The sequence below is a fragment of the Equus asinus genome, chromosome 13 (assembly GCF_041296235.1).
Source record: "Equus asinus isolate D_3611 breed Donkey chromosome 13, EquAss-T2T_v2, whole genome shotgun sequence".
NCBI classification, from domain to species: domain Eukaryota; kingdom Metazoa; phylum Chordata; class Mammalia; order Perissodactyla; family Equidae; genus Equus; species Equus asinus.
This window is the reverse complement of record NC_091802.1, coordinates 46,974,187-46,995,098: the sequence shown is the minus strand read 5'-3', so window position 1 is coordinate 46,995,098 and position 20,912 is coordinate 46,974,187. Positions and strand designations below refer to the sequence as shown.

The following is a 20,912-nucleotide window of genomic DNA, read 5'->3' as shown; positions in this document are numbered from 1 at the left end:
TTCACGTGGCTTTTTGTGACTTTCGACAGTGGCTTTCTCTCCTGTCTCTTAAGCAGTGTGCATGTTCCTCGGGAAGAGACAGGTCTGCTCTCAGAGGTATGAGGGAAACATGAGAAGGGGAAGTTGTGCAAAGAGATGACGTTTCGTTAATAGTTCTAATCTGTTTTCTCTTAAGGAATTTTCTAGGCTTAAGATATGCATCACTACCTTTCTACCTCATTGCTTAAGCACAAGAAAAGTGTTTATTTGCTCTCCATTGTTTTTGAGGACTGAAAACTTTGTGAGAGGGGATATGAGAGAGGCCTATTTCTGTTTTTGAATATCTTGAAAATATGTTTTCTGTCTTTCTCTTTTTTGTATTTTACTTTTATCATGGAAGATCCGAAACGTACAAACATAGAGATCATTATATAACGAACCCTCATGTACTCAGCCCTCAGCTTCAACAAGCACCAACTGGTGCCCAATCTCGTTCGTCTGTACCCGCATTCACTTCCCGCCCTCATGCTTGGGATTTGCTTCAAAGAGGTACATCTCTCAGTGCAGAGGGGAATCATACACAGCAGCATAGATTTCAACTCCAATGGATATTCTTTGCAGCATTCCTTGGTGTGTATTGGAATTCGGTTGTGAATGTTGAAGTATGTGGATAAAATGCCCTTTTTGGCTGTGACTTAGTTACTTGTCCCTTTGTTCATCTTTGGATGGCTGTGCAAGGTTTGATGGCACTCCTATCAGTTAATAATGAATTCTGTGAAGTTATGACATCCTGAGAGGCCATAGAGAGGTCAAATCGTATCTCCCCCTTTAATTCCTTCACGACCGATTATAGCATTCAGTGTGAATTTTTAGTTCTGAGTTACTTCTGCCAGGGTGGAGATGAATAAGAACATAGTAGAATTTGACTCCCTTTAGTATGGGCGGTTTTTCAGATTACTTTGGTATTTTCACGTGATCGTCTTCGTCAAACGTGACATTTGGTGACTTGTAGAGGTTACCGGTAGAGGAAAACGTGTTACATCCTTTCCCAGTTCTGATAAGATTTGGAATTTGAGGAGCTTTTGATTAGATGTCTATTTTTAAATGCGCTCCTTGTGGAAGCTGTACTTTGAGGAACGTTTGAGACTTTCTACCCTACAATTTGGACCTAATAACTTTAATGAGAGTTACAGGTTTAGATTGTGGAAGTACCTTTCCTCTCGAGGGAGGAAATGAGCTGCCATTGGGGAGAAGTATCCCTGACTGGTTCATTTGAGCGCATGAAACATATTTGAGAGACATAAGTTTTGAGTTAAGGGAGGGTGAATGACCTTTTTTACCAATAATTTTTACCAATAATTTTTATGAGAAAACAGTATTTGAACCTTAAGCATTCTCTTGAGGAAATGGCGGTTATCACATTCAAACTAGCTAATCTCGTTTCGGTGTCAGCTAGGATTAAAATCTCTATGTCCTCTATAACTCATTCCTTTCTTTCACTTCATTTTTCTGATCAGGACTCAGTTTTATTGATGTTTCCCCGCCCATGTCTGTTTCCTGACTACCCCTCCTCCACCCCCACCCCCATACTAGCTCAGGCTGTCTTTCTTGGGTTACCTTCCTCACTACCCCTTTATGATTCCTTCTTCTCCTTCTCATTCACCTTGTACCCTGATGCTTGCCTGTCGCATCTTCCTGTGAAAAGGAAAACCTTCTCTTTTCCTTGGAAGCCTCCACTCAGTCCCTAGTTAATGCCCGCCATACCACATCACAAAGTTTTCACGACTTTCTTCTCTGTGGTCTCACTGCCTCCTGTCCAACCTTATCTGTATCACTCTGCACAAAGAACACTTCACACTTGCCAAGGCTGTGTCCTTATTCCCGCAAACAGGGTGATGGTTCTTCACTCAGGTTGTCCTGTCATCCCCACACTGTGGATCAGCCTTCTTCATGGAGTCTTCCCCAAGCGCGCAAGCCCTCACTGGTTTCCCTCACCTGGGAAATCCTGTGGCACCTGTGGCATATACCACATGCATGTTTCAGCGGTTCATTATATATGTTCCATGTGTATCAGCTTTATAAGCTCCTTTCTTTATCCTGTGCGGCACATAACAGAGAATCAAGGTGATGGTAGATGGCTGACATTTGTTTCTGGGATATGTGTGGTAAATCTCAACAGATAGTTACTAGTCGTTGGGTTGTCATCCTCCTCCCCAGACAGAAAGGGAGAGAGAGAAGGATGAGGCTCTTGAATATTTGGTGTATGGGGAGGCTTACAAGGAAGCGAAAGCAGTTGGGACTTCATTTGTGGTCTTTTGATCCTTAAATACCCTTCAGGAGGGCCAACCCAAAACATTTCAAATCATTGCTAGAGGTGCGCTTAGAAGGGGCTGGTTTGGCGAATTTCTGACTGTGTCACGACATCTCAGTTGTACCTGGAGAAGTCTTTCAGTCAGAGAAGCAGCTGGGTGTGTAGGGGTCGGATAGGGGGTTGTGCTTTAGAAAGAAGAGTGAGGTGCAGTGGGGCAGTAAAGCCAGTGCTAATCTAGATTCCACCAGAGAAGCAGCGTGTTCCAGAAATATCAGTGCTCATCTGGAGAAGAGAAGAGAATGATCTTGTAAGGTTCCTTGAGCTCCAGTCAAATGGGCAATCTGTTCTTGTGGCTTCTGTAATCAAAGGGATCTTATTCCTTCCTACGTGGAAGAAAGTCTGCCCAGAGCTACCTCCAAAGAGAGGCCGTCAGTCCTGAGCTCCAGTTTGAAACAATTATTTAAATTTTGGTTGACTTCATCAGAGACATTATTCTGCTTTGCTAGCTTATCACCCCCACGTTTTCCCCGTGCCCTCACCAGTGCTGATGAGCCTCTGTTTAGCGAAGCCTGAAATGGGGCTGCCAGGGTCCTTCATGCTCTTCAAGTGGATTTCCCTTCAGTCTCTTTGAACCCTGTGAAATTATAGATCAGGCTGTCACGATTTTACAGGAGGGCAGGAAGAACAGGCTTCTTTTCAACCTATTGGAAAGATTTTCTTAACCTCTTTGTAGCTTCTCTCTCTTTTTTTAAATTTTTATTTTAGAAAAACTTCAACATACACAAAAGTAAAGCAAATAGTATCTTGAAACCCTCAGGCACACCCACCGCCCAACTTCAGCACTAATCAACGCATGTGGCAGTCCCCTTCCCTCTCTCCTCCATTATTTTGAAGCAAATCCCATATCATTTTTTCCATAAATTTAAGTAATTTTGAATGTGAGTGAACAAACAGAACTATGCCTGGGCAGCTCTTTCTAGCTTTTTTCGTGTAGATTTTTGTGTGGAAAAGTACACTTCTTTAGAAAAAACTTATTTGAGTGACTATATTCCGCATAAAATATTGAATATCTTGAGTTACTGACTTCTCTTCATTCTGCAAACAGCATTACTTACTAAGTATGAGGGGAGAAAAGCCCTGGGCTGCAGTTACATGGGTGTTCACTCTCTGATTATTCATTAAACTGTCATAAGCTTTATGCACTTTTCTGTGTATATTTCACAATAAACAAAATAGGTGGTCCCTTCCCTTCAAAGTGCTTAAAATTCAATTCAGCCCCCAGATATTTGAGAATCAGAGAGGCTACGTGCAATTAAGCACCTGTCCCTTGAGAAATGTGATAAATGCATCATAAAAACATGTTTCTGATTTTCTGGAGAAGAGGGCATTTGAACTAACCCCGAAGGACAAGCAGATTTGGGTAGATGGAGATGGGACAGGTAATAGTGAGCACAGGGATCAACACGAGACCGTGGAGGGAGTTTGGGGAAGAGATGTGATTGAAAGATAATCACGGAGAAGAATTGGGCCCAGGTTTTGCAGAACCCTGAATGCTTAGGCCTGTGGTTCCCAAACCATGCGGAGGGCCCCCAGGGTGCCATAGTGAATTCACAGGGGCACTGCAGCTTGTTTTCAGTGTTTGAGAGAAACAGCAATACTCCAAAAGGTCAAACACCATGCTTGAGGGAGTTTGTAGTTTCGCCATTAGATTGCGCTACTTTCCTTTCAATAAGATATCTTTGCAAAGCTGAGTTTTTGGCCGTTGCTGTAATAAAATTCAAATACCATGTGAAAATCAATGTGAAATGGCAATGAGGGTGGCGGTGTCTAATCTGATTGTGAGATTTGAAATATGTGCGGCACCCAACAGGTACACACATCCTATTAGTGGGTAATTATGGTTAAGAATGAAATAAACGTTTTTCTTTCAATTTACATGTGTTATTTTCTTCATGTGGCCTTTAAGTTGCTAGGCCCTGAATACTTAAGTCATTTGGACCTGACTGCGTAATAAATGGAGCCGTTAGGTATTTATTTTGGCTTAGGGCCTTATGGATAAATTACTGAGAAACTAAGGATGCTGTGAACCAAGAAAGTTTGGAAACCTCTGACTTGAGCCACAGAGATGGAAGGTATTTGGTGGGCAGAGGGGAGCCATCGTAGGATTTTATGTGGAGGAAAGACATGAACAAATTTGCCCTTGTCAAGCCTTTGCAGGCAGTGGGTGGAGTGCATGTCTGAGGGCAGAGATCTAAGACAGGGAGCTGGTTAGGAGGCTGCTGTGTGGACCCAGTGGGAAGTGGTGACTGCCTAATTTTGGCAGTGGTAAAAGAGATGAAAAGGAGGGTGTAGATTTTGAGAAATGTTTATTGATAGATCGAATCTTACGAAACTCAGAATATAATTGAGTGAGAGAGAGTTAGAATTGAAAGAGTGAGTCAAGGACAACTCTTGAGTTTCCAGATTGTGTGACTGGGTGGAAGTGGGGCCAGCCCGCCAATCTGGAGAATGTAAAGGAGGAACAGGTTCTGGGGCTGTGACATCAGGCGTTGAGACACCACGTAAGCAGGTGTAAGTGGGACTGGGTCGCGGACTCCACAGGAGAACTTTGTCAGATGCCGTGTGGAGACCTAAGGAGAAGGATTTGCAAGTGTTGCTTAGATTTGGTCACTGGAACTTCACAGTGGCAGTTTTGCTCTTATTCTCAGGGGAGGAGGTGGAGAGCAGTGAGTTGAGAAAGGCACAGAAGGCGAGAAGGGGAAAGAGGATCCAGCACAATGGCTTCCCAGTATGGCTCAGCATCAGAGTTACCCAGCAGTCTTAAAAACGCAGATTCCCTGGCCCTTCCTACAGAACCAGCCTTCTGGGGGAAGGACCTGGGAATCAACATTTAAAAAACTGTAAGTAATTTACACATTGCTGGTGGGAATGTAAAATAGTACAGCCACTTTAGAGAGCTGTTGGGGAGTCTCTTGTCAAGTCAAACGTAAATGCTGTAGTTCAGCCATTCTACTCCTACGTATTTCCCAACAGAAATAAAAATATAGGTTCAAACAAAGGCTTGCACACAAATGTTCTTAGCAGCTGTATTCACATTTTTCCAGCCCCAAACTGGAAATAACCCAAATGTCCATCAACAGATAATAAGCAATTGTGATATATCCATGTGGTGGAGTACTATTCAGCAATACAAAAGAATCAACCTATGATACACACAATAATATGGATGAATTAAAAAACATGATGCAGAGAGAAGCCAGACACAAAAGAGAACCTACGGTGTAAATTCCATTTGTGAAATTTTAGGACAAACGCAATGAATCTCTTAGTGGCCATATGGGGTGGGAGTTTAGGATATTGAATCCAAAGGGGTATGAGGGTGATGGACATGTTCGATATCTTGATTGTGAGGGTAGTTACACGGATGTGTGTGTTTTTCAAGATTCATCCAACTGTACACTTAAAGTGGATGCATTAGGAGAGCACTTGCAAAAGAGAGAGGGAGAGCCCAGAGGTTTGGTGTGGGGGAGGCAGAGGGCAAGGAGTTAGCCAGGGAGAAGGAGGACTTGAAGATCGTTGGAGACAGGGTGCTCTAGATGGTTGAGTGTGAAATATCTCTGAATATTAAGGTGAAAGCATTGTCTTTATATATATATATAAATGCGAAGGGAAGGGTGCAGTTGGGCAGACTTGGAGGGTGAGGGTAGGAAGTTTCAGAGAGCTCCCTCTGCCCCTCTTTACTTCCCTTGTGCCACAGGAGGCAAAGTCACGTGCAGAGAGAAGCAGGCTGAGGCAAGGAGTGAAGGTCTGAAATACCAGCTGTGAGGAACAGGGAACAGAGGCCAACCCGGAAGTAGATAAACATATGACTTGGGGCCCAGCTGGCTGTAGATGTATAATGGTGTCTCCACAAGTGATGGTATTGTTTTCTTCAGGAGTGGTCAGAAGCCTGAGTAGGGGAAAGGGGATTGCTAGGTAGATTCTGGATTGAGGATTGATAGAGTGAAGCTGCTGGATTATTACACATGAGCAACAATAGATATCCAGGCTGAGCAGAAATGGAAGTAGGAAGGAAACTAACATTTATTGATTACTCTAGTGAACAACTATATTGAGCACCTCCTATGTGCCAGAGGCTGTTTTAGATGTTGGGGATATAGCAGACAACAAAAGATAAATCCCAGCCCTCATAGAGCTTCCAGTGGCTAGAGTCTGACATTCAAAAAATAAGTAAAATACACAGTACTTTGGAGGTGGTAAGTGTCATGGAGAAAAGTCAAGCAGGGGAGACGGGGAGGGAATCCTGGGGGGCTCAGAGGTGGTCATGGAAGACGTCTGTCAGATTGTGATATTTGATCAAAGACCTAGGCAGAGGGAATAGCAAATGCAAAGGCTCTGAGGCAGGGGCAGGCTTGGCAGGATTGGAGGAATACCCTTGAATTCCAGCAAAGCTGGGATAGAGTGAGGAAGAAATAATGGGAGGGTGTTGGAGGGTGTTAGAGGGTGGGAGGGTGGGATTATATGGGATTTGTAGACCACTCGTGTGAACATTGGTCTTTTTCTGAATGAGATGGGAACCACCAAAGGATTTTGAGTGGCATAAAAGTGTAATCTGATTTATGTCTTTAAAAGAATGAGTCTTCTTTGTGTCAAGGCACAGACTTAAAATCTTGACAAACATTTAATCCTTATTTAATCCACATAGAGATGTGCCTTGATGTTGGTGGTGTTATCTCTATTTTTTTCTTTTTGTCTTTACTGATGAGGAAATTGAGGCTCAGAGAGATTAAATAAGTTTGCTGAAGTCACTCTGCTGGTAATTGGCAGAGCTAGGACTTAAGCCTAGGTTTTTCAGATTCCAAAGGCCACGTAGATTAGAAGAAAAGGGAGCACTGGAAAGACAAGGGGTTCCAGTGATGTTGAAGGGGTGCTGGGAAGTAGGAAACAGTGATGATCATTACAGAAATAGACCATAGGGTTTGGCAACTGCTGGGACGTGTTGGGGAGAAATGAGTGTCAGCAGTATAGTTTGAGGCGTGCCTGTCTTCTTGGAAGATAGTGGTACCGTTGACAAAATAAGATGGTCAAGAGTAGAAGCCAGTCTAGGGTAAAAGATGGAGAGTGTGACTTTGGGAAAGTGGTGTTTGAGGTGTTGGTGGGAAATAGTCTGGTTGGTCCAGAAAGAAGAGCTCAAGAGATGGGGACCTAGAATCTGCCCCTGTGGTTATGGTTGAAGCTATTAGAGATGGATGTGCTCTCTGAGAGAACGCAGGGGAGAACCTAGAAGCATTCCTCCCAGAGTAGGGAGGGAGGGAGCCAAGAGAGAGATGGGCAAAAAATCAGGCAGTGCAGCCCACAGAAACCAACAGGTGAGAGATGCCGGGGGACAGAGGAACCACGGCATGGGAAGTGGCAGTGAAGGGAGTGCCTCTGACAGAGTGGTCTGGGGCAGCAGGCATGTGGGATCACCTGAGTGGTGGGGAAGTAGCAGAAAGGGTAAAGCTGTTGGTGCTGATGGACCGAGACACTGAGCCCCATAGCTCAAGAAGGGAACGAAGTCAAGTGTCTGTTTGGGGCCCAATACAGAGGAGAGGGTATGAGGTTTGAGAGAGGATGGGATCAATACTAAAGGTGAAAAAGGTATTCCTGGAAAGACAAAATTCACATCTTTTGAAAATAAAAATGTTTAAGTTTTTACCCTTATGAACTTGGATAAAGGAAGGATGTGAAGATCTGTTTTGAGTCATTTCTGTCTCATGTTAAAATGAGGATTACATTAGCACAAAACAGTAGCAGTGAGCGTCACATGAGCTCACCCAGGCTTCTCCAAGGGTAGAGACTGTGCCGGGTCAGGCCTGAGCTGGACCCACGAGGGGAATCGAGTCGGGTCCAGGGGCTGCTCCCAGGGAAGCAGTGAGCAGCTTTCTTTCTTCTTGTGTTAATCCTGGAGACCAAACACTGATTTCAGCTGTTTTTTTCCTCTTCTGGTATCTTTACCTTTACCTTGAATAACACTCATTTTTACACTTGCGCAGTAACCCTTTTTTTTTCCTTCTGAAAATAAAACAGCTTTGTGAGATGGCTTTTATCCTTATCAGTCTCCATATAGATAGGGTGGCTTATTTTATAGTAGCAGTGTTTGTTTAGAGCTAGGCCAGGTTTCTTTTCACATGGGTGGATTTTGTCTTTTTAAAGCAAGAATCTTACCTGATACTAGTTCTCATTATTAGGTCAAAAACAACCAGTTTTTCATGATGGGCTTTCATTATACATTCTCAGATGATACTTTTTGCTTTTATTTTGCTGGCTTTCCAAATATTTTTGTCTTTAACCTTTTAAAGGTTAAAGCATTATACAAATTATGGAAAATTTCAAGCTTATGTAGAGAGAATAGTAAAATGACTCCCCATTGTCACTATTTCCATCTTTAAAAGTTATCACCAGATTGCCATTTTTTCTTTTATCTGTCCCCTCCATATGGTTTTTTCCTGTAATATTTTAACGCAAATCTCAGGGGGCCAGCCCCATGGCCGCGTGGTTAAGTTCACGCACTCTGCTTCAGAGGCCCAGGGTTCACCGGTTCGGATCCTGGGTGTGGACCTGCACACCTCTCATCAAGCTATACTGTGGCAGCATCTCACATAGAAGAACTAGAATGACCTACAACTATGATATATGACTATGTGCTGGGGCTTTGGGGAGAAAAAAAAAAAAGGAAGATTGGCAACAGATGTTAGCTCAGGGCCAACATTCCTCACAAAAAATAAAAAATAAAAAAAAATCTCAGATTCACATGATTCTTTAAGACAGAAAAAAATCTACAGGATAGGTGATTGTTACACCTCAGAAGCCAAGCAGCAGTTTGCACCTCCGTCAGAGCTGTCTTATCACTTGTGCTGTTACCTGGCCTACAACTCTGCAGATGTTTCTTCCAGGGATCTTATCTTACTGCATGCTAATGCTAACATGACCAGAGGGCCCTCCTACTTGTTTCTAAGCTTAGAAACAAACATGGTTCTTAAACATGGTGTGGTTGTCCCACCAATTCTCCCCTGGCTCCTGCCGACGGCCTGTGTCCTCACTGCAACCTTTCTGGTACAGGACACGTTTGGGGACCTGAGGCCCCGGTGTCAGGTGACCAGTGGGTAAGCTCTAGAAAACCAGGAAAATCTGCACCTGAAGATGAGTCCCTGAGAGTGAGCAAACACTGTACAGCAAAGATAAGCTTATGAACAAGAGTCACAGTCCTGGTGGGCTCCATGTCTTGTTTCTGGTGAACTGCTGGAATTTGGCAGTGTCCTCTTAATCTGTGTTTACCTGTGAGACCTTTAAGTGGCTGACACGAACAAAAAAGATACCTTCTTGACTGCTGTGTTTTCTGTGGAATATGGCTTTCCCAGCTCGCATGGCTTCAGGACTGTGCTGAAGTAACTTGGGTTGTAACTGCACCTTGACTGTTTCAGTAGAGCGAGTGCTCTGTGCCCTTATTTCCTGTCTCTTGCATCAGTCTGTTTGTGAGAGTGAACTGAGAGGTGATTAATGGGAACAATAAACATATGCTACTGACTGAAAGTTCCTTCTGTTTCCTAAAATGTTTTTGGTTTAATGAATTGTTTGTGTGCTGCCCGCAGACCACATGTGATGTGTGTACTTCTGTTGTTGTGAACACCGTATGCCTTCACATAGGAGCCAGGCTTATAAAGCAAGGTCAACATATGATAAGGCTTGAAAGGATTTCCTTCATCTGATACTCCCAAATGACTAGGAGAATTAGACAGCTGTCTGTCACCATAAGCAGAGCCTGTGGAGCCTGGAACTCGGTATACAAAGTCATATTACAATGCTGCTATCCTTGCCCCCAGCCTTGAAGTTGTGGACAGCATGGCTGCATAGCCTGTGGGGTTTTGATTGCTGGAAATACCTCATTACTGTGCAGTCTCATGCCTCTGGATTTGAGCTCTGTTCCGGCACTGCTATGTCAGCGTCCTCTCACCCCCACCACCGTCCACCCCAAGGGACCAGGAGCGTCCTCTTGGTTTACGCCCCGGAGAATCTAGGGAGGGAGACGTTCTGCCATTTTTGACTACTGCAAGTATAAGATTGACTTTGAGAAAAGACTTTTTTCCAAGTTAAGGAGTAATGCCTGCTCTTGTAGACATTTTGGGAAATATGGAAAAAGTGGGGGAGTCACTTACATTTCCAACAAAGATAACTTGCAATTAGCCCTTTTTGCCTTTCCACCTAGTTTTTTCTGTGCATATTGAAGATTTTCTCCTCAACTGCATTAATACTCTATGTACAATGTTATCTTTTCTCCTGAACATAACAGTCTAAAGATTTGTACATGTTTTAAATTTTTATAAGCCCTTTTAGAAGGCTTAATTTTCTGCCAAATGGACATTCCATAATTTAACTGTATTATTGAATAGTGAGATCATTTGTAATGCTATCGTGAGCAACTTTGTACAGAAAGCACTTTCTATATTTTGTGTTATTTTTAAACTAGATTTTATAGAAATGAGACTAATGGATCCAAGGGAATCAAAGAGAGTGAACGCTTGAAAGCTCTAAGATTGCCATATTGCCTCCCCAAAAGGGTGTATCCATTTACCATCCAGTCATATTCTCATCAACAGCAAAATTGATTTTTTTGTGTGAAGAAGATTATCCCTGAGCTAATATCTGTGCCAGTCTTCTTCTACTTTGCATGTGGGACACTGCCACAGCGTGGCTTGATGAGCTGTGTGTAGGTCTGCACCTGGGTTCTGAATCCTCAAACCCTGGGCCGCCAAAGTGGGGTGTACGAACTTAACCACTACGCCACCATGCTGGCCCCACAAAATTGACTCTTAAGTCACAGTTTTGCTTTTCCTAATGGGAATATCTGGTACCACCCCAAGTATCTGACAAGGTGATTAAGTTTTAAAAGCCTTCGATGTGTCCAATAGTGACACTGTGACCCCCTGTCCACTGTGGGTTGTGACTGGTTCTTCCTTCTGTGTCCATCCCCTGAGTTATATGCACACTTCTTGACAGTAGTTCTGTTCTGCTCTCAGTCCTCTATCCAGCCTCAGTGACAATCATAAGAGCTTACATTTGTATCTTTGTGTGTATGTTTTCTGAACATTGTCTCGTGTTGGTCAGTTTGAGTTATTGCTGCAACATGTGAATTGGTCCTGGGAGCCCTCTAGGAATCTTGATATTTTAAGGTCTGTCTGATGATGCCTTTGTTGTTGTTCTTTTCCACAGATCCAGTTCTGCAGGTTCCAACACATGTTGAAGAGTAAGTTTTCTGATTTGCTTTACTACTTCCCTTTAATTCATTTTATTAATTATTCAACCAATATTTATGAAGCTAGTTGCTGGGAGTACATAAATGCATAAACTTAAGGTATAATGAGAATGATTGAGATATCTAGTCTTACAGGTGCTATGATAGAAGCCTCTTTTGGGGGGAGGGTGGTCAGTTCCCTGAGGAAGGAAGGCAATGGTATTAAAAAGGCTTATTTAAGATGAAACTTAAGTCAGGTTTTGAACTTAAGCTTCCAAAGTCCTCAGGAGGACCTAAGGATTTAGCTGGTGCCCTCTTCACTGTTACACCATGGAATGTGACCTGCTCCTGGAGTGGGTGATGGAGTAAAGGTGGATGGCACCTGGAAGAACCTCAGGTGATGGTGCATCCTAAGCAGAGAGAAGATTCGGCAAGGGGTTTCTGAGAGACTAGTCCTAGTTCAGTCTTTAGCAGGTTAACTTCACCAAAGACTACCTGCACTGGCTTCACGGGAATCTACTGACCGAGAAACCTCGAGCCATCTCTTTGGCAAGTTCTTTCTCATGTCAGGCTTTCAGAATGTACTTTTATTGCCTCCAGTTTAAAAATGAATGTTTGTTGACCACTGACGGTAGATTTGTTCTACCTGTTTATGTACCCTGCCATGCTATTAAATGTTAATTGTTGAAGTTCTATACACAATTGACTTGGAAACTGGAAAGTAGTCTTGCTGGGTCCTTTTCATTTATTTTATTTCATCCAAAGTGCTTTGACCAAATGACCAAATGATGATTTACCCTTCTATGGTTATGTACTGTTTTTCCTTTGCAGGTTGCTTTTTTTCACTCAAGTATAGTATACACCAACACAGGGATATTTTATTTATGGCTAAAGTGAAAGGAGCAGTAGGTAGAATTGTCTTATACACACGCACATCCCACTTCCCCTACCCCTAGTCATGGCTTTGATATTTTGTTCTGTACCCTGGGCTATAATTTATCATTGATGCTTATTGCTTAATCTCTAGGCCTGCCTTCCTCCCAGATCCCAATGATGGCAGCCTCTATACCCTTGGGGGCAAGAATAACGAAGGCCTGACGGTGAGTGTATTCAGTGTCTTTGGGTACTCTGGAGGTTCTACACCAGTGATCCTCAATTGTTGCTTAAAAAAAATTCTGGGGATTCTGATTCAAGTGGTCTGGAGTGGAGACTGGGCATCAATATCATTTCACAGGTTCCCAGATGGGCTTTTAAATGGCAGCCAGAGTTCAGAAACATTGATCCAGACCAGCAGGTTCTCATGGTGTAGACAACACACTGGAAGGGTATAATACTTCCTTTAGTAACAGGATTCGCTCTAACTAGTGATTCTCAAGTAAGTCTGCAACACTGCCCACCGTGCAACAGACATGCCCTCGTGAGAGGGACGTGTGGTGTTCCGTTCCCATCTCCATTTGAGAAGCTAGACCAGTGGTTCTCAACCTTAGCTGCACATTGTAATAACCTGGAGAACTTTGAGTCTAGGTCCCAATTCCAAAAGTCTCCATTGAATTCATCTAGGTCATCAGGATTTTTAAAAAGCTCCCCGGATAAGAGACTTTAGAAACAGGCCCTCACATACACTCAACTGATTTATGACAAAGGTGATACTGCAGTGCAGTGGGGAAGGATGGTCTTTTTAATAAACAGTCTGAGTCAATTAGGATATCCACATGGAAGAAAACCTTGACTCTTGCCTCACACCAGACTCACAAAAATTAGTTCCAGATAGACTGCATATCTAAACCTGAAATATAAAACAAAACTTTAAGAAAAAAAGTAGTGGAACATCTTCATAACCTTAGAGTAGGTAAAGATGTCTTAAACAGCGCGCAAAAGAAAAGTCCTACAGTAACCATAAAGGAAAAAATTGATATATTGGATTATATTAAAATTAGGAATATTTCTTCATTGAGACACCATTAAGAAAGGCAGGCCACTGTGTGTTTGCGAAGACATATCCAACAAAGGATTCATATTCCGAATATATAAAGAACTCCTATGGAATATTAAAAAAAAAAGACAACCCAATAGAAAAATGGAAAAAGAGGATATCCAAATGGTCAATAAATATATGGAAAGGTACTCAGTTTCATTAGTCATTAGGGAAATGCAAATAAAATCCACAGTGTCTTACTACTACCCATTCACTGGAATGGCTAAAATGAGAAAAACGGAAAAAGAAAACAGGTGTTGGGGAGGAGTGGAGCAACCAGAACTCTTGGACACTGCTGGTGGAAGTGCACATTGTTACATCCAGTTTAGAAAACTGTTTGTCAGTATCTGTTAGAGCCTTGTGACCTGGTGATCCCCTCCCAGGTTACACACCCAACAGAAATGCATATATACGTTCACCAACCCAAATATACTGCAGCACCATTGTAATAACCAAAAAGTGAAAACTACCCAAATAGCGTCAGTAGTAGATGGGATAAATCAATTACGGTAGTCTATGCCAATGAGGGCAGACAGTCTGTGACTGTGCACACCAACATGGGTGAAATCTCACCAACATAAAGTTGGACACAAGGTGACAAACAAGAAAGGCTGCACTCTGAATGATTCATTTAAATCAAGCTCAAAGACAGGAAAAACGAGTCTATGCTGTTTTGAAGTTAGGATAATGATTACCCTGGGGGCTTATGATTGGAAGATAGGGCAAGAAGGGGGCTTTCAGAGTGGCTGGAAATGTTCTGTTTCTTCATCTGGATGCTGGTTACATGGGTGTATTCACTTTGCAAAATGTAACTGAGCTGTACACTTACGTGTGCTTTCTGTGGATGTTCTGCTTCAATAGAGTTTTAAAAGCCTCCAAGTTGGGGCCAGCCTCGTGGCATAGTGGTTAAGTTCACGCTCTCCGCTTTGGCAGCCCAGGGTTCGCAGGTTCGGATCCCAAGAGTGGACCTAGCACCACTCGTCAAGCCATACTATGGTGGCATCCCACATGAAGTAGAGGAAGATTGGCACAGATGTTAGCTCAGGGCCAATCTTTCTCACACACACACAAAACAAACAACAACAACAACAAAATAAAAGCCTCCAAGTGACTCTCGTTTGCAGCCAAGGTTGAGAACCACTGGTCTAGACCATAGTGGCTGGGTGAGCTTTCATCTGAGTATTTTTAAATTATTTTATGAATACCTATGACTGGAACAGATGAGAGAAGAAGGGCAAACCTTGTGTAGACGTGTGTGTGTTTCACCATCAACATTTTTCTCCACAATAGAACCTCTATTTCTTAAACACTTTGCTTGCGAGAAACTAGGGCGTTGAGTGATTTGTGTAAGTTGTCTCCTTTGAACCTGTCAGTAACCCTCTGGCATACAGGTGTTGTCACCATGTTAGAGATGTGGAAACTGTGCCTGGAGAGGTGAAGGAACATGCCCAAGGCCAAAGCTCCAAGTGTTGGACTTGGGACTTGAAGAGCTTTAACTTCCAAAGGATGCACTGACCACCATCCTGCGCGCACCTTCCTCTGTTGGGGTTTAATTGTCCAGGAACAACGAGTTCCAGCTTGGGCCCCGAATCAGGAGGCCTGTAGCACTACTCAGCAGACACCACAGGACTCCAGACTGGAAGCCTTGCAACAACTTTCTGATTCTCAGAAGCATGTGGCAGAAACCTAGTCATTACAGCCTTCTCTTTCATTTTTCCTTTTCTAAGGCATTTAAAATGTTGAGATAATGGGAAAGTCCAAATTGTTGATTATTTAAAGTTCTGCTTACCAAAGCTAGAGAGAGAGCTTTTCTTTCTTGGAGAAAAAGGTAACAATGTAGTAGAAGTCGGTATCTATAGAACAGTTTCAAGAACACAGAATGTTCCAAAAATAGAGTATACTGAAACAAACATTAACCAAAAGAACTTGTCAGATGTCAGCTGTAGACTCAGAAGAATCGGTTTTATGATGAAATGCAGTTGAAACATGTGGATTCCTTTTGAGTTTCTTTTCCTGGCACCAACCATAACTTCCTTCTAATACCAAAAGGCTCGATTTTCTTCTGTTTTTCAGTAGAGAATTATTTACTAAAGAAAACATCAAAACTTCTCTTTCCACCTCAGATTCCTGTGTTGCCCACATAATGATGACTTCTCATTTCCCTCGAAGCTTCAGCTGGTACCGAGGTTGCTTCTCTTCAGAATTAATCTCAGGGCTCACTGCCACTCTGAAAAGCATTGTCATTCTACTCAATCTAGCCAGCTCTAGGTCAGTTTTCCAAGACAGGAGAATTCTTTCTGCCCCTTTTAGAATTTCAAAGTTTGTGTAACTCTCCACATTTGTAAGTCTTTGCAGAAAAGGTGTGTGTTGTCCCCAGAAGTTTTCTGGACAAGAGACTTCCAGGGGCTTGTGGGGTAAAGGAGTTAGTGTTTACAGAGACTTGGGAGCTAAGTGCTTGCCCAAAGTGGATATGGAAGCCTGGGGTACCTCTTCTCCTTGGTTTCCAATTAGGAAAACTCCATCTACCGTCAACAATGCTTCTCTCTTTTTAGGAGAATTGAGCAACAGAAACAGACTGTGCAGTAAAATTGTAATAATTGCACAAGACTTGGTTAACTTATTTTTTTCTTTGCCTTTTTTTTTTTGTTTTTTTAAGAAACTTCCCTTTACCATCCCAGAGTTGGTACAGGCATCCCCATGCCGAAGTTCAGATGGAATTCTCTACATGGGTAAGGGTTCCTGTTTTCAACACTGGTACTTTGATCTCTTTGGAAATGAGCCCCAGAATCTGGGAAAGTGGCATGTCTGGGAGAGGTGTGCAGTCACTCCCCCACCAACCCTTCTGGGAAAGGTCTTTCTTGCCTTGGTTGTGCTTGTTCACGTCAGGATCAGCTGACCAATTAAGAAAGGGTTCCCCCCTCTTGGGAGCAGACTAGGCAGTGTTAATATGGTTACTCATTTAACAAGCTTTTAGCTGCTGTGTTGACCTACCCCTGCCATTTAAAGATTGCAACATACCCAGAAGCAATTGGGTGAAATTTAAAGTGAATGCAATAGTCTGAGCCAAGAAAGGGAAGCCAGGCTCTGCCTATTAATTATAGAGCTTTCTTAGTATTTCCTGCTATCAGAATATTGGATAAAAACAGCATTTAACAGCTTGCCTAGATAAGCTGCCTTCACACCAGGGATCACATCTTTCAAAGCATCAGATCACCTGCTTTTCTTTTACCATGTTGCTGCCAAAATGTCAATAAAAATGCATTAATAACACAAAGGAGAACTGTATTTATCTTGACATCCTAGTAGTAATAATATCCTGTGTTTATACAGCGGCTTTCTTTCTGAGGAACTGAAAGTGCTCATTGCCTGTTCGTGCCTCGGGAGCTTTCTGTGTATTTCTGGGCTCAAGTACAGGCGACCCTGGGGCTCCTGCTTCCTTCCACACCTTCAGAAGGAGGAAGCCCCCAGCCTAGAGATTCAGAGGAAGTGATCAGCACAGGCTCCCCATCTCTGGGCCATGCCCCAGCCCCATTGGACCCCCTTCTGACCAGCTGTGTCACTGTTTTCTGTCTGGTCTTCAGCTTTTGCCAGCGATTCATCACTTACCGTGCATTTAAGATACTGTGTTTCCATCATCTTTGTGTGGTACCCTCTTAAGTGAGTTCATGAAGCATGTTTAAAATTGTGGCAGTTGCCCAATCCATCCCTTAAAGTGGTAGCTGAGTTATGCAGACTGTAACGGTCCTTGAAATAACGTAGGGGTGCCATGCCAGATGGAAAGGGATCATGGTCACAGCTGTTTGGTGAGTTTTTCACTCTACCTTCAGATCGTTTTCATATTAAGATTTCATCATTGAGAACAGAACATTTTGAGAAGGACAAGTTTCACATGTGTGGACTAGGCATGTATGCTACATCTGTTAGAACTAAGTGTAGCTTTAGCAAATTCTAAATGCCCCGTAATCTTCCTGGCATCTCAGTACTCTGCTTCCAAGAGTCCCTTCAGATAGGAAACTTGGCCAATAAGTAAGGAAGATACAAATGAGAAGAGGCCATACCTTACAAAACAGAAATGCACACATCACAGTGAATGTGTTGGCCTTCAGATGAGAGGCCCATGCTACTGACTCACCATTACCAGGATGCTCTGGTGTATGTGTTGTAGATACGTATGCTTTGAGTTTTCCTAATAATGTTGTTTGGCTATGCTGTCCACCTGTTCAGACCTTTTAATCAGCTGACCGAGGTGAGGGGTGTGGCATGTGGCTGGGGAATAATTTACTGGCTGGTGTCAGGGGCTGAGATAACTTTGGCCTCATTAGCACCAGGTTGCAACCAACTCTGCTACCCAGTCACGGGTACCAGCTAATTAGTCATAAACAGTCATTGGAGAGCTCTTCACAGGAAGGCTCCTTAGTAGAGATGTTGAGATATATGCATGATGGTTGCCAGAGAGATAAACCCCGGGGTACATTTCTATATTTATATAGATCCTAGTCTATGGGAAAAGGGTTGCATTTTACAGCCAGACTTCATATTTAAGGCCACTAATCAAAGCAGTAAGATCTATGAGTTATTAGGTTTGGAGAAATTTTTGTACCATGATTAGGTTATTAAGTTAGTATAAGATCCAGTGGCCCAAGAAGTTTTATTATCTTCACATTACCATTTACCTGTCACCCTGGGAGCATCACAGAAATGTTTTTGACGCCATAAGAATTTCAGCCCAGAGACCACCTTGGGCTGCTAGTTTGGCAGTGTTGGTTTTTTCCATGTAGAACGAGTGTAAACCACGGTATGTCCTTGTGACCTTTCAGGTAAAAAGCAGGACATTTGGTATGTTGTTGACCTTCTAACCGGAGAGAAGCAGCAGACTTTGTCATCGGCGTTTGCAGATAGTCTCTGCCCATCAACCTCTCTTCTGTATCTTGGGCGAACAGGTAAGAAGGAACTATTACTGAACCAAAAATGAGTTCGCCTCCTGGCAAGTTAGAATCAGACTCTCTACCAGGAGTAGTTGTCACACAAAGTAGAACTTATTTGCAGCAAATACGAGGCCATGTGAAGTCGTTTCCAGACTCCTGGTTGTCCCCGGACATGGGAAAGCAGGGGCCTTTTATTTCAGATGGGGAATGAGTATTCAAAAGGGAGCGGTGGGTATCGCTAGCGCAGCCTCAGTTGGAAAACATGCTTCCACACACACTGCAGGTTATGGGATAGGACCTAAGCTTCTCCCGGAGAGGAGATCTTAGCATTAAAAGTGAGGCAAAGGTCACAGGTGTTGCTCTGTGGTGGGACTTGATCTGGTTCAGGATGGTTGGTGATTGCATCTCTTAAAAAGTTCCCAACCCACCCTTGAGTTCCTTGGGGCAGTCAGTCAGGGACAGAACCTTTTGTCATGTATAACCTGCTTGTTTCCAAAAAGGACCTGAAGGAGCCCCCTCATGGGTCTCTGCCTCTGGGCTTCATTCTCTAGAAGGTGTCATAGCCATTGTAGGGGAGGAAGACAATTCCTCTACCCTCTAGGTCCTTCTGGCTGGTCTAGAAATTAAATTGACATAAGACAGAATAACAGGAGAAAATCAAACAAAGCTTTGTAACGTGTATACATGGGAGAAACCCAGGAAAACTGAGCAACCGGCCAAAGCTGCCACCTTAAATACCATCTTCAGCTAAAGACAAAGGAGGATGTTGGGGGTAGTGGTTTAGGACTTCAGAGGGGAAGAAGGCATTTCACATTGGGAAGGAAAAGCAAATGTTTGGTAAACAGAACTTTAATAAGAATGAGCTTAGTAAGGACCCTCACAGTCTCCTGATACCCAGAGTTATCTATGGGGATGGCCTGTCCTGGGGACAGGCCTTTTATCTTAAATTCTTTTAGGCAGTTAGAGGGAAGGTGAAAGTTTCTTTCAGAGTATTTTTCTCTTAAAAATAATCAAGGCAAAGAGACACATTTTGGGGTGCCAGTTCTGACCCCCTGCACCATCTCGCTGCCTGTCGTTGGCTCGTTACAGGCATCAGCAGCACCCTCCTCACCACACCACTTTTTATCTCCTCTCTTTTCAGCCTTCTTCATCTTCTTAACACTTGTCACTCCATGTTTCTAAATCGTACCTGCCTATGTTCCCACTCCCCCACTAGACTGTCAGCTTTCTGAGGGCAGGACTTGGTTTTGTGCACCTGCTGTATCTCCACACCAGGCAGAGTGCTGACGTGTAGCAGATGCTTAGATGTTGGAGCGCATGAAGGGGGGGATAGGTGCAGGGATCAGCCTTATTCATTTTGTGTGTGTAGCACCTGACATATACCATCCTCCATAAAAACTGTGGGATGGACAGTTAAGATAGCGCTGAAAGGGGAAACAAGAAAACATTTAAAAGGAAAAGTTATGCCAGAAACCTAGGATGAAATCATTACAATTGAGCACTAAACTTAGGTCTAACATCGAGGTAGCCAAGGCTTTAAAAAAGAGATCACCTTCCTTCAGGTGCTGTGGAAAACAGTGCTTTTCTAAAACTGAGTCAGACCAATCTTGGGCCCTGTAGAAGCTGGCTAGGCTCTTCTGTGCATAGGGGGAAGGTCTCTATTAGACGACAGGGCTCTCCATTCGCCCCCAGCCCCTGATAAAAATCAAGTACCCCAACGTTAGTGACTACTTAGGGTTTGTTTGTTTACTGTTTCCATCAAGTAAAGCCTTACAGTGTTTCCAGCTTCACCCAGGAATAAATATTGTTTGGTTCTCAGGTAGAATTTGAGATGGTTGAGGAGTTGGGATCTGCTCTGACATTAGGTGGAGTGTGTGCATGGGTGTAGAAAGCTGTTGTTTCCGTTATCTATTGCTGCATAACAAACCACCCTAACTTAGTGGCTTCAAACACCAACATTTTATTGCTCACGATTCCATGGGTCAGGAATTCAGGAAGGGAATGGATATCTCTACTCTACATGCCGTTGGCAGGGCTCACTCAGATGTCTGGGACTTTGGTTCAACTCTACACAGGTAGCCTGGACTTCTTTACATGGGGACTGGGTTCTCCTCTTGGGTAAATGTGGGCGTTACAATGCTTCTAAGGCCTGGGCTCGGAAATCTTGGAATCTCACTTCTGCTATAGTCTCTTGGTCAAAACAAGTCACGAGGTTAGCCCGGAAGCAAGGGATGGGGAAATAGAGTCAGCCTCTTAATGGGAAAACTGACATGCACATTATAAGATGGGGAGAATTGGTGGTGGTGATCTTTTCAGATGTTCTACCAGGTCCTCCCTCTGGCTACGATAGTTTACAACCCTCTCACATGCGGAATATACTTACCCCTTCCCAAGACTCCCAAAGTCCAGTCACAGCATCCCTCTCAAAATCCAGCATCTTGTGATCTGCAT

General features: G+C 43.3%; 1 protein-coding gene across 1 annotated transcript in view; it reads left to right on the top strand.

The window, feature by feature from the left end:
• Nucleotides 1–20,912, top strand: part of ERN1 (endoplasmic reticulum to nucleus signaling 1) — an 81,540-nt gene that overhangs the window by 31,474 nt on the left and 29,154 nt on the right. The window contains exons 3-6 of the mRNA XM_044744363.2: nt 11,540–11,573; nt 12,589–12,661; nt 16,193–16,265; nt 18,354–18,476. Of these exons, the coding sequence (XP_044600298.1) occupies nt 11,540–11,573; nt 12,589–12,661; nt 16,193–16,265; nt 18,354–18,476 (303 nt within the window). The remainder of the gene's footprint in view (nt 1–11,539; nt 11,574–12,588; nt 12,662–16,192; nt 16,266–18,353; nt 18,477–20,912) is intronic.